General features: G+C 49.2%; 1 protein-coding gene across 1 annotated transcript in view; it reads left to right on the top strand.

The window, feature by feature from the left end:
- Nucleotides 1–15176, top strand: part of ADAMTS16 (ADAM metallopeptidase with thrombospondin type 1 motif 16) — a 166790-nt gene that overhangs the window by 46878 nt on the left and 104736 nt on the right. The window contains exons 5-9 of the mRNA XM_034655676.1: nt 756–955; nt 1760–1843; nt 4068–4227; nt 6023–6128; nt 13730–13867. Coding sequence (XP_034511567.1) covers nt 756–955; nt 1760–1843; nt 4068–4227; nt 6023–6128; nt 13730–13867 — 688 coding nt within the window. The remainder of the gene's footprint in view (nt 1–755; nt 956–1759; nt 1844–4067; nt 4228–6022; nt 6129–13729; nt 13868–15176) is intronic.

Here is a 15176-nt window from a genome sequence, read left to right as displayed (position 1 = left end):
GCTTAACCACTGTGCCACCCAGGCGCCCCCTGAATCTGGGTAATTTGAAGTCCACTTTCATGTGAAAAGCTTTTCGGAGGCATCCATTCAACCTAAGTGTGTTTAACATAGTGTTAACTAACCGATTATAAATGCCCAAACTACTTTTAAATAGCTCCAAGAGGACAGGGTATATTTTGTCTTGTAATGAAATGAGGTAAATATATAGGGCGCTTTCTAGGAAATTCAGCTCTGCCGTGAAGTGGATCTGTGTCACGTAGTTTTTAACCCATTTGAGAGACGACAGACAAACCCTTTATGCATCCAGCCATGGGAATCAGCTTTAAAAAGAATCAGGCCGTGGAAATCTTTCAAATAAGCACACGAGGCAAGATGGTGTTGTGGTGTGTCCCTTGGTGGTTCCACCGCTTTGCCAGTACGCATTCTGCCCAGGCCCGGTCCACGAATCCTTCTGCCGGTGGTCGTTGAGCTTTGTGCTTCTGCGGCTAGAACATGGGAGCCTAGGGGTCCTCGCTCTTTGTTTTCAATCAGGACAAAATTACACAGAGGTAGATCCCGTCACACCTAGCTTATGCGAACTTTATTTACATTTCAGGTTCCACTTTGGTACAAGTTCTGTATCACAGACTCTTAAGGGTTATATGGTTCCTACATGCACATTCATGTTGAAAATCCAGTTTCTATGTAACAAGTTCCACTGTTGGTTTGGGGTGATGACTTTGGCTTTGGTTTGTTCTCGGAACACCCCTCCACAGACATGCCCAAGCCTCCCGAGGACGACCTCTTCGTCCTGCCTGACGAATACGCGTCTTGCTTACGGCCGAAGCGCTCTCTCCTGAAGTCCCACAGGAACGAAGAGCTGAACGTGGAGACGTTGGTGGTGGTCGACAGGAAGATGATGCGGAACCACGGCCACGAAAACATCACCACCTATGTGCTGACCATACTCAACATGGTAGGAAAGTCCTTGTTGAAGCCACATGTGTCATTCCCCTAACAGGGTGTGTGCGCTTGTATCTCACGTGTGAGAAATATTGTATCTGTGATGACTCCTTCACTCGTGCTGTGCTCCAGTCAGAAGAGCCGTGTTCAGAACTTCGGAGAACACCATAAGGAGGCGGAACAGTCCAGCCCCCTCTGTGAGCCGGGAGCATGGTCTGGGTGGGTCACGGTCTGTGTTTCCCAGAAATTTGTAAGAGGATACCAAGGGTGCAGTAAGCCTGCTCATGTGTGATTTCGGAAGGCTCTACAGACATGCCTGTCTCTTTAGGTGCACTAATATTTAAGCACTGAATATACAGCATTTTATCTATAAAGTCAGAAAAGCCTACAACCCTGTAGGCTGCCATCTTGGGTAAAACGTCCTGTGTCCCAGATTTGCAACTGTTGTGGTGAAGAGGAGAGACGAGAAGCATCGAAGCCGCACTTGGGAGACTAAGTGACGCGTAGATAATGGAAGACAAGATCCCCCGTCACCTAAGTGTGGTTTCGAGAAATAGTTGGGATGACAATAATTGGAAAACACACCTCGCGTTCTGCCTCTGCACCCCTGAACCTGGGTGCCGTTGCTGGCGTCCCGTCTGGTCGCCTGCCCCGTGATGAGGATTCGGCACTTGCTGTACCTGTCCGCCTAGCGGTATAAGAAAGTCGGCATTGCTGTGTCACATGAGCACGGGGACCTGCTGTCACCGGCAGGACTCTGGGGACGGGGGAAGTGACACCACGTGCGGGGCCTGACACGAATGCCTGTCTTTTTCAGGTGTCTGCTTTGTTCAAAGATGGAACGATAGGAGGAAACATCAACATTGCAATTGTAGGTCTGATCCTTCTTGAGGAAGAACAGGTAATCTGTCTTTGAATCTGCCAGCTGATTTTCACCAGAAAGATAAACACAAAGTGAAGCTTTTTTCCCCCTTACTGGGATTTTTTTGTGGATTCTTGACTTTTCCCTCCCTTGGGAACAAAAAGTGTTTAATATTTTGTGTCTAATGCAATGAGTTGCTTATCAGTTCCTTTAATGATTTTTCAATTGTGTGTGGGTGTGTGTGCAGAGGCAGTAAGACGTACTCTCTTAGCAGAGTCTGGGGAAATAGAACGGAAGAGCTGCCCTCGATGCGTGGGTGGGAGCCACACTGGGACACAGAGCGCACAGTGTGTCTTCCGCACCTCGCACCGCGGGCTTTCAGGCTCCCAGGAGGAACTGAGCCCTTTCTGCTCTTTGCTAGAAGACGAAAACGACAGTGAAATCTGACTATGGGGCATTGTTGTTGTCCTCTGTCACCTCCTAACTCCTGAGACTAACCGCACTAACCCTACCACCTTCAGTCACGGACTGTGTTTTCGTAGAGATTCTGGAGTAACCAGCACGTGCCTCTCACGCATCCAGAGCCCTCACGCTGCTAGATCTTGGTCTCAGTGGGTAGAGGCATCTCGGTGCCTCCGTCCCAGCGTCCCTGTGTAAAGGCAGGGGCGCGCATTTCAGTTCACAGGGAGGTTGTACGTGCACATTGTGTGGCACAGGTAATGGGGCCGTCTCAGCCACGCCGTGCTCTCACTTCTGCTTGGCCCCAGCTGATCGCTGGCCCCGCACAGGAGGAGCGAGCCGCCCTTGCTGACATCTTGGCAGGGTCCCCCCTTGGCCGTGCTTCTCTTGTTTGTAAAACAAAGAATTTTTTTAGATGAAACCTGAGATCACTCCTAAGNTTTGTAAAACAAAGAATTTTTTTAGCTGAAACCTGAGATCACTCCTAAGATCTAAGATGCCTCCAGACGGGAGCTTCTGCGGTGCTGCTCTTTTGCTGGACAGGATGGGGCCTGCGGGGGGCAGCCTGCTTCTAGCCCGAACGGTCAGGAATATACAGCTTCATTGTCTTTGTGTGAGTGAGCGTCTGGACGGGGGGTGCTCAACCGGCAGGGCGTCTCAGGTGACAGGTTAATTATTCCTTGTATGAAATCATTTTCACCTTGGAATTCATCCAAGCTGCAGAGAATAAGCGAGGTTATCTTTTGATCGTGCACCTGTGTTAACTCTGATTAATGCGGCGTTCCTGGAAATCACCTGCTGAAGAATGCGAGGCACGTCCCCGGGTGGATGCAGGCATTGGGCTTAGGTGCATTTGACCGTCCGCAAGGACGAAATGAGTCCTGAAGGAGAAAACACATTCAGCGAGCGAGAAACGCACATTTCAACCCCACGTCTAGTCATGAAGGTTTGACTCAAGGTGCCCTGGAATCGAGCTGTTTAACCTGGCTTTCTCCGAGGGAGNTCAAGGTGCCCTGGAATCGAGCTGTTTAACTTGGCTTTCTCCGAGGGAGCCACAGGAAGAAACAGCAACACCGTTCCGATAACTCCTTGCAGGCTGCTCTGCGGGGTGTTCCTGACCCCCCACTCCTGAATTCCCCGTGCTCGTGGGCGGTCTTCCCTCTGACAGTTCACTGTTGCGCTGCTGGAACGTGGGGTATAGGGCTCGGTGGGATGTATCCTGCCGAGCTTCCTTCTGGCTCCAGTCTGGTTTCTAGAGAAGAGCTTTACCAGTTGACCTGCCCTTTCTCATTAGCGTGCTGCTTCTGTAGGGAAGTGACTCAATGTAACACTGTCACGGTAAATGGTAAGAGCTGGAAATCCCACTTTCCCGGCCTGGTTATGGAATCAACTGTCTAGGTGTATTTTTGTGCATGTGCAAAGTCACATATAAATGGTTCTGTTGCCTTACATAAGTTTACAAAGCGTTTTCAAAGATTTTGATGCAGGCACTGCATGCACGGAGAGTCAGCTTTCTTGGGGCATTGAAAATGCATCCAGGGTCAGCTAACCACATCCCTCCTGTCCTGGTACAGAACTACAGAAATGAACGAACGTGTCCACCCTGAATCTGTACCAGTTTTATATAAGACACCCTCCTTTGGATTTTAATCCGTGAAATGAGTCTATCAGCTTATAGACCATTCGGATCCATCCGCGTAGTTGAAATCTGAGTTACTGACGGGCTGATGACAGTTGGAGTAACACAACTGCCTGGTGACGTGTTTCTCTCTGTTGTCATGGGGTCTTGGTCTGTCTTGCGCAGCCGGGGCTCGTGATAAGCCACCATGCGGACCACACGTTAAGTAGCTTCTGCCAGTGGCAGTCTGGCCTGATGGGCAGAGACGGCGCACGCCACGACCACGCCATCCTGCTGACCGGTCTGGACATATGTTCCTGGAAGAATGAGCCCTGTGACACCTTGGGTAAGACCCTCCCGAGTTTGGAGGAGCACATGTGTGCTGTGCACCCTCGGGGGCCCAGGACATGGAGGATTTGCCCCTCGTGGCAAATCCATGGTGGAAGCCACTGCTGAATACGGCTGTAAGCGCAGATGCCCTTCCCTGGGGGTACTTTGGCCGAACAAACTTGTGCGTTTTTTCACCCGAAGTGATGACCTTACAAGGAGCCGTCAGTCCCTCATAGATTCACGAGTTCCTGTCTCTTCTAATTTATGAAATAGTTTCTCTCTTTTCTTCTCCTGTGAGTGAGAATGGGGTGAACAGATGCATGGGTGTCCCATTCTGTGCAGAAACAGTACATTTATGAACGTGTGCAGGGATGTTATAGCAAGATTGTATTCCCCGTTTTTCTTTTGCTGTATAAATACTGATATCTTAGCAATTTTTGAAGATTTTTTTAAATTTATTCATTTGTGAGAGAGAGAGCATGTGTGCGCACATGAGGGCGGAGGGACAGAGAGAGGGAGAAGCAGGCTCCCCGCGGAGCCGGGAGCCCAGTGCGGGGCTGGACCCCAGAGCCAATCCCAGGACCCTATCATGACCAGAGCCGAAGGCAGTTGCCTCACTGCCTGAGCCACCCAGATGCCCCAATCTGAGCGATTTTTTCATTTAATAAAGATTTTATTTATTTATTTGAAAGAGAGAGAGACAGCCAGCGAGAGAGGGAACACAAGCAGGGGGAGTGGGAGAGGGAGAAGCAGGCTCCCAGCAGAGGAGCCTGATGTGGGGCTCAATCCCAGAACGCCGGGATCACGCCCTGAGCCACCCAGGCGCCCCAATCTGAGCGATGTTTTACCATGCTCATGAGGCTGGCTGTATCTTGGAGGGAGCACTTAGGGATTCTTCACACCATATAGAGCACAGTGTGCTATTGACTAGGGTTCTCCTGCGCATTTTTTCTGAGTCTGCATTTCTTTTCGGGGTCTTACTCAGATAGAACTCAGTCGAATAGAGGTTAATTGTGACTGCTTGTTCCTGGAGAGGCCTGCTTACAGTGCGGGGCCTGGCTGGCCTCTGAGACCCGTACTCCGGGGTGCTTCCCAGCACCCTGCTGGACAAGCCGGCTCACTGTGCCCACACCGCTTGCTCGTACAGATGATGGGGCTTCCGGGGCACATCTGCTTCCTACTGGGAGTCTGGAGTTTGGGTCCACGCCAGGCAGGGCTGCTATCCGACCGGCCCTGGATAAAATCCTTGGGTCCTGAGTCTCTAATGAGCCTGCCTTGTGTTTCTGGGGGAGTGAGGTGCATCCCGTGTGGTTCCACTGGGAGAAGGCTCTGGAAACTCCTTCATGATTTCCTCTAGACCTCCCCCCATGCACGCGCTCCCATTGCTGATTTTGTCCTGCATCCTCTGATATCGCTGTGAAACTATGCCTGGGAGTGTGACAAAGGCTGAGTCCTGTGAATCCTTCTGGGGAATCCTTGGATCTGGGCTGGTCTTGGGGACCTCCTGACACACCCATTCACTACAGTCCTTTTTTATTCAGATTTTTATATAAGAAGGCAGAAGTCCCCTCTTCTACTCTGCCCCAGTTATAACCTTAACATGAATACCACATAGAGCCATGAATTGTTTTCCATGCGGAGAGCAGATCCCCTGCTTGTCCAAGAGTTTCCCATTCAGATGTCACCACCTGAGGGTGAGAAACACACTTCTCTGAAGGACAGAGGGTAAATATGCTGATGTGATACACCTTCTTTCTTCATTGTATTGCAACAACACTGCTGTAAATTCTTTTGATCTCTACGCCCCATAGGATTTGCGCCCATAAGTGGAATGTGTAGTAAATATCGCAGCTGCACGATTAATGAAGATACGGGTCTTGGACTGGCCTTCACCATTGCTCACGAGTCTGGACACAAGTAAGTGCTCTCTGTGGGAGGGTAGATCCGGGGCTGCTTTCCCTACTGGATGAGTGCCAAAGAAACACTGATCCATTAGATCAAGTCTGAAAGGGGCGTAACGTATATCCAAGGAGAAGGTCACTGACATTCTCCATAGGACATGGATCCCTTAGGTACTTCTTATGTGTTTTTTTTTTTTGTTGTTGTTGTTTTAATTTTTTTTAAGCAGCGTTCATGCCAGCATGGAGCCCAACATGGGGCTTGAACTCACAATCCTGAGATCAAGACCTGAGCTGAAATCAAGTCAGACACTTGGGATGCCTGGGAGGCTCCGTCAGTGAAGCATCTGCCTTCGGCTCAGGTCATGATCCCAGGGACCTGGGATCCAGTCTGCATCGGGCTCCTCGCTCAGCAGGGAGCCTGCTTCTCCCTCTGCCTCTCCACCTGCTTGTGCTTTCTGTCTCTCTGACAAATAAATAAAATCTTTAAAAAAGAAAAAGGCGCTCAATCCAGGTGCCCCTTCTTAGGTTTTTATCTTAGTGCCTCACCGTGCACAGTCTAAAACCGTGGCGATTCCCACACTCACGCTCTCCTTCCTCTGCTCTTCCTTCACGTCCCGGCTCACGCGTGCTTGTGCAGCTGCACGCAGTTGTCTCAGCCTGCGCTCCTTTGTCCTGTTCTGAACTTTGGTCCTGTGCTGATCTCATCCCATGGTTAGTTCCTATGGGGGACGAGAGTGACAAGGCCTCTTCTTGTCAACTAGTTACTCTGGAGTTTTGTGTTCTTATCTCACTTCTATAATTTGTAGAGATGTCTTTTGATTGGTGTGCCAAGCAGAGTTTGGGGAATGCAGGTTAGACTAGGGGTAGGAGCTGGTAGAGGCTGGTCTGCTGTGCACATTTCCAGATGTCTGACATAACGGGGCAGCGTCAGGGTGCGCGGTGAGCCGGGGCATGTTGCAGAGTCAGTGCTGGACGGGCGGCACTCAGCAGCAGGCAGCTTGTCCTTGTGGGCATCTTTTTACATGAAAATGTTACATTTGTTCCTGTAAAATGAACACTTTCTATCAATTGCTTATGGAAGCTATCACTCTTAAGTAAGGTTTCTTGGGGGTAATCATTCCGTAAGCTGCCTCAGGCCCAGGCATCTCTAGTTTTCCCTTACTGAGGCCCACCTGCTGACTTCCTGGACTTGGCCCGATCAGCGTGAACGCCAGCAGCGGGAGCGCCGGTGTCTTCGTGCTACGCGGCAGCTCTGCTTGAGGTTTCTCCCAGAAAATGCACAACCCGGAATTACCATCTTTCTATTTTTTTACTTTCACCCTGATTTTACTTGCAAATCATGAAACCTGCAAAAGCCAGTGTTTGTGATTCAGCTTTTGCAGAACTGACCTCTCCATCCCCTGGTAGAAATGGACTGAGGCGACGCTTGTCCTCTTGTCCTGTGCGTAGCCTCTGTGTGTGTGTGCGAGTGCGTCTTCATGCCTGAGTGTGGGTTGCGTGCATGCACCTGTCTGTAGCAGGGTCGTGGGAGGCCCTGCAGACGTGGCTGTGTGAACTGATGACCTGAAAATGAAGCTTATACCCTGCTTCTGATCCTTTCATCATTATAGGTAATGATTGACTTTTTCAGTGCTTAGAAAATTGCCCCTACACTTTATGAAGCCTCCAGTTAAATCATAATTGTGTTTCTAATAGGCTGCTAGAGTTAAAACTTCAAAAACTCTCATTATGTTAACAACACGAGGCTCTGGCTGTCCCCTGAACCATACCTGAATTTAATTAAACAATCCAGGTAAGAGATGTTTAAGTCACTGAGGGCTGAGCAGCTCGGTATTAAGTGAACGGATGAAGTTTGGGACTGGCCGAGCTGGCAGCTGCAGGTGGTGGGTCTACCCGAAGTTGAACTGGATACATCAGAGACCGGTCCTCAGTGTCTGCAAGGATCAGTGTCTCCTTTTATTTCTTCTTAGGAGTCAATCAGACTTCCCTTTCATCACCCGGACGGGGTCTAGATGGAAAAAGTATTTCTTCCAAACAAGATAAAATTGTTTTTATTGCAAGTGGGGCCGTGGATGAGAAGAAGGAAATGGGCTGTAGGTTTGGATGAAGGGGAGTCCTGCTCCTCATGGACCTCATCTCCAGAAAATTATCAGGTCCTTCTTGAGCACCCGATGTTAAGAGGACATCATGCAACAGACAGGAACTGGGAGCTCTGAACAGGTCACGCTGCTGGTGAAGTTGCTTCTGATCCTATTGAGGAAACAGAAAGTACACGTGGGAGATGAGCAAATGAGTTGTGTGTGCCCCATGGCAGAATGGGCGACAATAGTACTAATAGTAATAATGGCAGTAGCAACAGTATCACCTGCTGTTTGTGGACACTTCGTGAGATTTGCAGCTTGAGCCAGGGAGACCATGGGGAGCCCTCCTCTCTCCCTGCTCCACAAGTCTGGCGGGTAGATGATACCAAGAGTTCAGCAAATGTGAATGAATGGAACGGACAGACTGAGTCAGGGATGAGCAGAAGGATGAATGAAGGGTGTTTCAAATGAGTCATTTGCTGTGGCAACTACATCAAATGGGAAAAGCGTGCAAGACTCAGTGATCTAACCCCGTGGGGTTTTGTGGAATTGAATGGAAAACAAACACACTTACTCAGGTCACTGATGTTAGACGTATTACTTTTCAGAGAAGAGTTGTCGCTTGGTGCGTCGATCAAACATCATAGCATAAACAGTGTGCCTGGCAGGGAACTCCAAGCGTGGTCGGTGTGGAGTTCTGAGCCTTAAGAATTAACAAGTAATCATGCGTCTGTTCGGACTTTATAAAACTTCCTGCTTTAGACGTTGGTCTTATTTCTTCAGGTTTGTTTACATTCTGCGGATATCGCTGAGGTTGGAGGTGTACTTTTCTCCAGGCCTTTCAGCCAGAGGTTTTCTAACCTTTAACTCAGAGTAGCATCTCTGTGAATGTCCATCCAATTTCTTCTACGGAGTCCTGTTATTTTCACGTCCAGACATCTTATGGTTTCCATGGAGGAATCTGACCTGCACATTGAATTGCTAAGAACCACGGTTTGGATTTGTGTTGGACAAGGGAGGGGGACAGGACCAGAAGTGAGGATGTGTGTTCTCCTTTAGGTTGTGAGATTGAGTAGGGCTTGTTCCTAAGCCATTGGGGTAGGGTGAGTTTCCCGGTCATACTCGATCGCTTGGCATTGGATGCGTGGTTTGCTAGAGGCAGGTGTTGAGAATTGGCACAGACACGTGGAGCACCGAGCAACAGGTTTTGGAGAATACGTCCCCTGAATGGCATGAATCCACTTGAAAAATTCCCACGTACTAAGGAAGTCATGCCATTTGAGGAGTAGGACGGTAGACCTGGGATTCCGGATCCGTGGGGTTCTCCTGCAGCCCAGCAGCAGCAACCCATGTGACCTGCCTTTTCTTTTCTTACCTAGGCTTCCCCCTGCAAAACCAAGAGTCTGACACCTGCGGCAGATGGGTGCAGGTGCAATTGAAGGTGTACTCGTTGAGCGAGGCATTCCTAGCACACAACACAGGCTTAAATGCTTACCTTGCATGATCGTTTCAGACCATCAAGACAATATTAAAACACATTTGCTGTGCTTAGAAGTATTCATCACCCATCATTCTGCCACTTGTCTTCTCTCACACGTATGGACCCGTTCAGTGGGCGCAATTTCCATTCTGCCAGCAAAGCATTGTGTAGGGTTCTATGAAAAGACTAGTGATTCAGCCCCTCCAAGAGTCTTCACAGAAAAACCAAATAGATATGGTGTGCATGGATCAGGCTGTGCGGGCTGTAGGGATTGCAAGAGGCTGAATCAGGGAGGACCAGGGAAGTCTCAGAAGAAGCAAAAGTGGCTTGCTGACACACCTAGCTCCAGCGGGCTTGGCTGCTGGAGTGAGATGCCCTTTCCAACATTGGATGGTGAGGCTGTACACTGTTACCAAGCTGAGCCCCGCAGTGAGGTCACGGAGGCACCCGTGAAGCGGTGGGCTTGTGCAGTATCAAGGCAGCAGCCCCTTAAACATCCTCCAGCCAGTGACTGTCAGCCCTCTAGGGAGCCCTAGCAGGTCGGGGGGTCATTTCTTACCAATTGTATCTATTGCTCCTCCTATGAGTTTTTGTTTCATATCCAAAAAGCATTTGAAACCTATTGACCTTTGGCTGAATACACACACACACACACACACACACACACACACACCCTATATGTATACAAGAACATCTAGGTAGTGAGTAATTGGAGCAAGACCATATTTGAATCAGGAAATGGAGAGAAGTTCTGAATTTTCCTTTGTGATATGCATGGTGCCAGGTCTTCTGTGCAATTTTCGAGCAAGGTTTTATTACCCCATTATATAGGTAAGGAAACCGAGGCCTGGTGACTTCAGTAATTTACTTCAAGTCCAACTGCTTGTGAATGACAGAGGCAAGACTCCGAGGGAGGATCTCCTCAGCCTCCACTCTTCTGGTTGCTTGACCTGCCCCGGCCCCCGAGACCCACCTGATGCCATGTCCATGCCAGCTTTCTCCCTCTCAAGGGGGTTGTGTTGTGCTCCTTGGAAAGTCCACATCGGAGCTCCGACACCTAGGCCTGCTGTGACACCATCACAGCACCAAGGGCGTGATTTCGCCAGCCAGATGACATGGGCCCATGGTTACTTCGAAGGGTTTCTTGTTTCCTTAACTACTGCTGTCTAACAGTCCGAAATACTCAATACAACCTCTAACAAGATGGGGCCGTTCATCATTCCGGGTAAATCGTCAGTAATGACGGAATATGTACTGATGCAATCGAATCACTAAAACGTACTGTGGAGATGTTAAAAGCATCGCACACTGAATAGGGTTCTCAAATCCAGTTTAATCTGAAATTATGTTTGCGTTTGGGTATTGGAGTGGGTGTTATAGCTGGAAGGTTGGTCTTTGTTTATTCAACCAACATCAGTGGAGAAGCTGTTATGGGCTAGTGCGTGTACTGGCCTGGGGCTGAGCATGGACAAGAAGGGTCTCTGTCCTTTAGAAACTTAAAAGCTAGTGGGTAGGAAAAAAACAGTATATTTACTGTTTCAACCTATAGGGTGACAAAAACTTTGAATAAAAGACTATGGCTCACGGAAGCAAAGAACACGTCGGTATTGTGTAACTTGAGTGGTAATTAGATTTCTTGGTTGCCAGATACCAGCTTTATCTTCAAAATGTGTTCTGTTCATCCTTGCCTGACTTTATTAAGGTTACTATCAAATGTGATCACTGTGGAGTACTTTCACGCGAATGTGCTGGCGTCCATCATGGTACAGTGTATGAGCCCCGTACTACTTGGAAAGACAACTTGAAAAGTAGTCGTGCTGAGATTTGGGCAGGCATCGGGATTACCTTATGGTGTTAGAATGCACCCAAGTACCATAGCCTAACTCCCAACCTACTAAATAAAAAAATCTACGAGGGTGGGCTTTGAGGAGCCACACCGTGCGGTACGTTTCTCAGATCTTCTGACGCACAGCAGAGTTCGAGAATCGATTCTAGAAAGAATCATGGAAAACACCTTAGATGAAAAATGTAAGTCCCACATGTCCACAGACCCAGGCCGTTGTGGCTTTCGTGTCCTTAGATACGTGGGCAGAGTGGTAGTGCATTTACCTAGCACACTTACTGGACCACAGTGCATGTGTCGTCTTCACACTCAGGTAAAGGGCCAGCCAGGGGAGGGTACTTTGCTCCTCGTTTTCCTAATTTTCTCCCCAAGGCAGTCACCCATATGTGATTACAGTCTGAACCCTTCTCATAGCCATGACACATTTCCTCTGCTATATGGTTACCCTGGCCTTGATTGATTGTTTTTAATAGAACTTTAGAGGATGGGTGGAGGCTGAAATGACTCCATCTGCATCACCCTTGGTACTGAGCAGGAATTTTGCAGAAATTTGACAATGTTTGCATGCCAGATTTCCTTGGATACGCTCTTCAGTGGTGCTCGTGTTACGCTCTTGCCCGGATCCCGCCTAGGCTCTGATGTCGGAGCGTCAGGTCGCAGTCCTGACTCTGAGACAGTGGGCACGGCTCTCTCCAGTCGTCAGTCTTGCTGTCGAGATATTCTACCTGCCTTACAGGCTTTTAGGGAGGCTGAAGTTAGAAAATACAGCTGCTGTGTTTAATACCCCGTTTGAACACTAGTGAGCGCTCATAAGTGTGAGCTGCTGTTTTTACCGATACTATTAAATCTCTGTAAGCAAGCCAGTGAAGTGGGGAAATGTGTTTTCAGCTTCAGCAGCAAATGCAAAGATTCCCTGGCCCACGGTTGGAGCCCCCTTTCCCAGTGTTCTGAGTCTTCTGTCCCTGCCGCCCTGCCTCCTCTTGTCATGGGATTCTTGGTGGCAGGATGTCCCCAGACCCAGTAACCTTCTTGCCCTTCTTTGTTTTAGCCCCTTGCCTTTCCCTTTGCTTGTATCCCACTCATGTGGAACCTAAGATTATCTAAGAATTATCCAATGATTTGGCAGGTACCAGACATTAATGGCCAACAATGGCTTGACTCTCTAAGAATATGTTTGCCCTCATGGGAAGTCTTCAGGGTCATACAGAACTCCCAAATTCCCCAGGCGTTCTTCCTGAGCCGTTAGCTGTGCTCTTCTAGGGTAGAAAAAGATGGCGGTGTGAGACGCTCCCACAGCCGACGCTCTAGCCAGTCAAGAAGAAGAAGCTGACTTGGCGGAGAGACGTAGCGACTCGGTTCATGGCATTCTTACAGGCAGAGGGCTAGAGTGTTCTCAAGTGACAGTGAGGGGGTGCCAGTTGGCACATCTGTAAAGGATCCTATTAAGCACCCCAAGAGCCAATGAGGCTGGAGATGGCCCCCTCTACTCAGCTGGCACTGGAGCCCCAGAGTGGTCTGCTTTTGACTCAGGAGGAACAGGTGTGCCTTCAAACAATTCCTGCAGATCAAGGCAGCGAGAGCGCCCACTGGGCTTCGTGAAGCTGCTTCCTCCAAAGTGATGTAGGGAATGCGGTCAAGCATTGTCCAGCTGTGACAGCCCCCAGCAGTGCAGACCTGGCAGGAGGTGGGGCAGCCCTTGGTGTGAGTGGGCTCAAAGGGTCAGCCCCACAGGGAGCTGTAACAGGTGGTCGGTTCTCCGATTGTGGGGGGCATCAGACGCCCCTGGGGAGCCTGCGTTTGTGTTTCTGACAAACACCTGGAAGTTCTGAAAATCCGTGGTGAGCAGAAAAGAGTGTAGAGAGATGAGAGCAGGACAGAACACTGTCAGCTTTATCAAGATCGAGTGACCTGCCCTCCACATCCCCCTTGAAATGTTTTTTTATAACTAAAACATCGGCCCTGAGCAGACATCTGGACATGTGCTCCATTTTGTCTTGGCGCGCACTTGCAACCACCTGACCACATGGCAGTTCTTCAGGAAGGTCTGAGAGTGTGTGGCTACTCTCCACAATCGGGCTGTACAGATGTTCTCTTTCTGCCTGACCTGCACGCAGACGTGGAGAAGGCCGCCATGTTGACATGCGCTTGCTGGAGTCGGTTAGGTCGTTGACACTGTTCCTCGTTTTTGAAAGAACCATTTCTCTCTCCTGCAGCTTTGGCATGGTCCATGATGGAGAAGGGAACGTGTGCAAAAAGTCTGAGGGCAACATCATGTCCCCTACATTGGCAGGACGCAATGGGGTCTTCTCCTGGTCACCCTGCAGCCGCCAGTACCTGCACAAATTTTTAAGGTATGAACTCCCGGAGCTGGGTGTGTATCTCTTAGCACCTTGGGTTCTCTCAGCCTGGGCAGCCTGAGTCTGTCCAAGCAGCCCTGGCTTGGCTGTGACTTCCAAGATGGTTCCCATTTGAAGGTGTCTTGAGACATTCCCTTGGCCAAGAAGTTTTCCAAACACTTCCTTAGAGTGCCAAGTCCTGCAGGCTGAATCCAACATCATTTGACCTTTAGACTCAAAAGACACCCAAGATACTTATCAAATCAAAGTATTTGTCACTAACATTTAGTTGTTTTAAATTCTCACTTCTGTAACTAAACATTTTTTATTCATGAGTGGGAATATCTACCGTGCACATAGTGCTTAAGCAATGTAACCTTTGGGTTTTCTTTTCCTTTCCTTTCCTTTCCTTTCCTTTCCTTTCCTTTCCTTTCCTTTCCTTTCCTTCCCTTCCCTTCCCCTTCCCCTTCCCCTTTCTCTTCCTTTCCCTTTTCCACAAAGTGCATTTCTTATTAGAAGTGGAAACCTTAGCCTGGCTCTAAAATCTTACAATTTTAATAATTATTTTTGTAAATTTTTATTATACCATTAATTCATTTAGGGTATAGGACATTGGGGAGATAGAGTTTGACCCCATGAAAAAGACAGTAGATTTTCAACTTTTTAGAGAAAGAAGGGACTTTACGAAGCAGTCTTAGATCTGCTCGTAAGGCGGACTGTCCCCCAAGTCTCAGGGACGCTGAGTTTGGAGTTTGGTTTCAGCTGCAGACCCTAACCTTATTTCTGATATGTACCATGCTTCCACGTGGGTCAGCAAGTCTGCGCTGTGTGGTCACCCAGAGACCGGATCCTTCCCTCCTGTGGCCGCTTCCTCCCGTAGGAGGTGGTTGTGCACAGCAATCCGCAGTTCCCAGGGAAGGAGAGGGTCCTGGAGGGTGTGCGGGATAGGGTTGTGTTCCCGGCAGCGAGGACGCAGCTGACCGCCCACATTGCGAGGGCTGGGTCAGGAGCGTGTCTACCATGTGCTCTGGAGGAAAGGGACATGAGGGGTGAAAGAGAGGCCCGTGTGTGCCCATCTGCAGCCCCAGCTCCTGCCCCAGGGGAAGTCACTGACACATGGGGCCCTGGAATCAGAGGGAGTGCCGTCTGGGTGTCCCGGACCCTGGCTCTGGCCTCTCCCCACTGGTCCCAAGAAGCCTGGACGCTAACAGCCAAGGAAAAGCAGTTCTGTTGAAATCAGAGCCTTTACTTTTGTTTTTATCTTTACAAACTGACTTGCTCTGAATACGAAAAAGATGAGAGACAGCCTTTGCTTAGAAAGTAG

Source organism: Ailuropoda melanoleuca, chromosome 3 (assembly GCF_002007445.2).
Source record: "Ailuropoda melanoleuca isolate Jingjing chromosome 3, ASM200744v2, whole genome shotgun sequence".
NCBI classification, from domain to species: Eukaryota; Metazoa; Chordata; class Mammalia; order Carnivora; family Ursidae; genus Ailuropoda; species Ailuropoda melanoleuca.
Note: the sequence above shows the minus strand (reverse complement) of the source record. Positions and strands in the feature narration are given on the sequence as shown.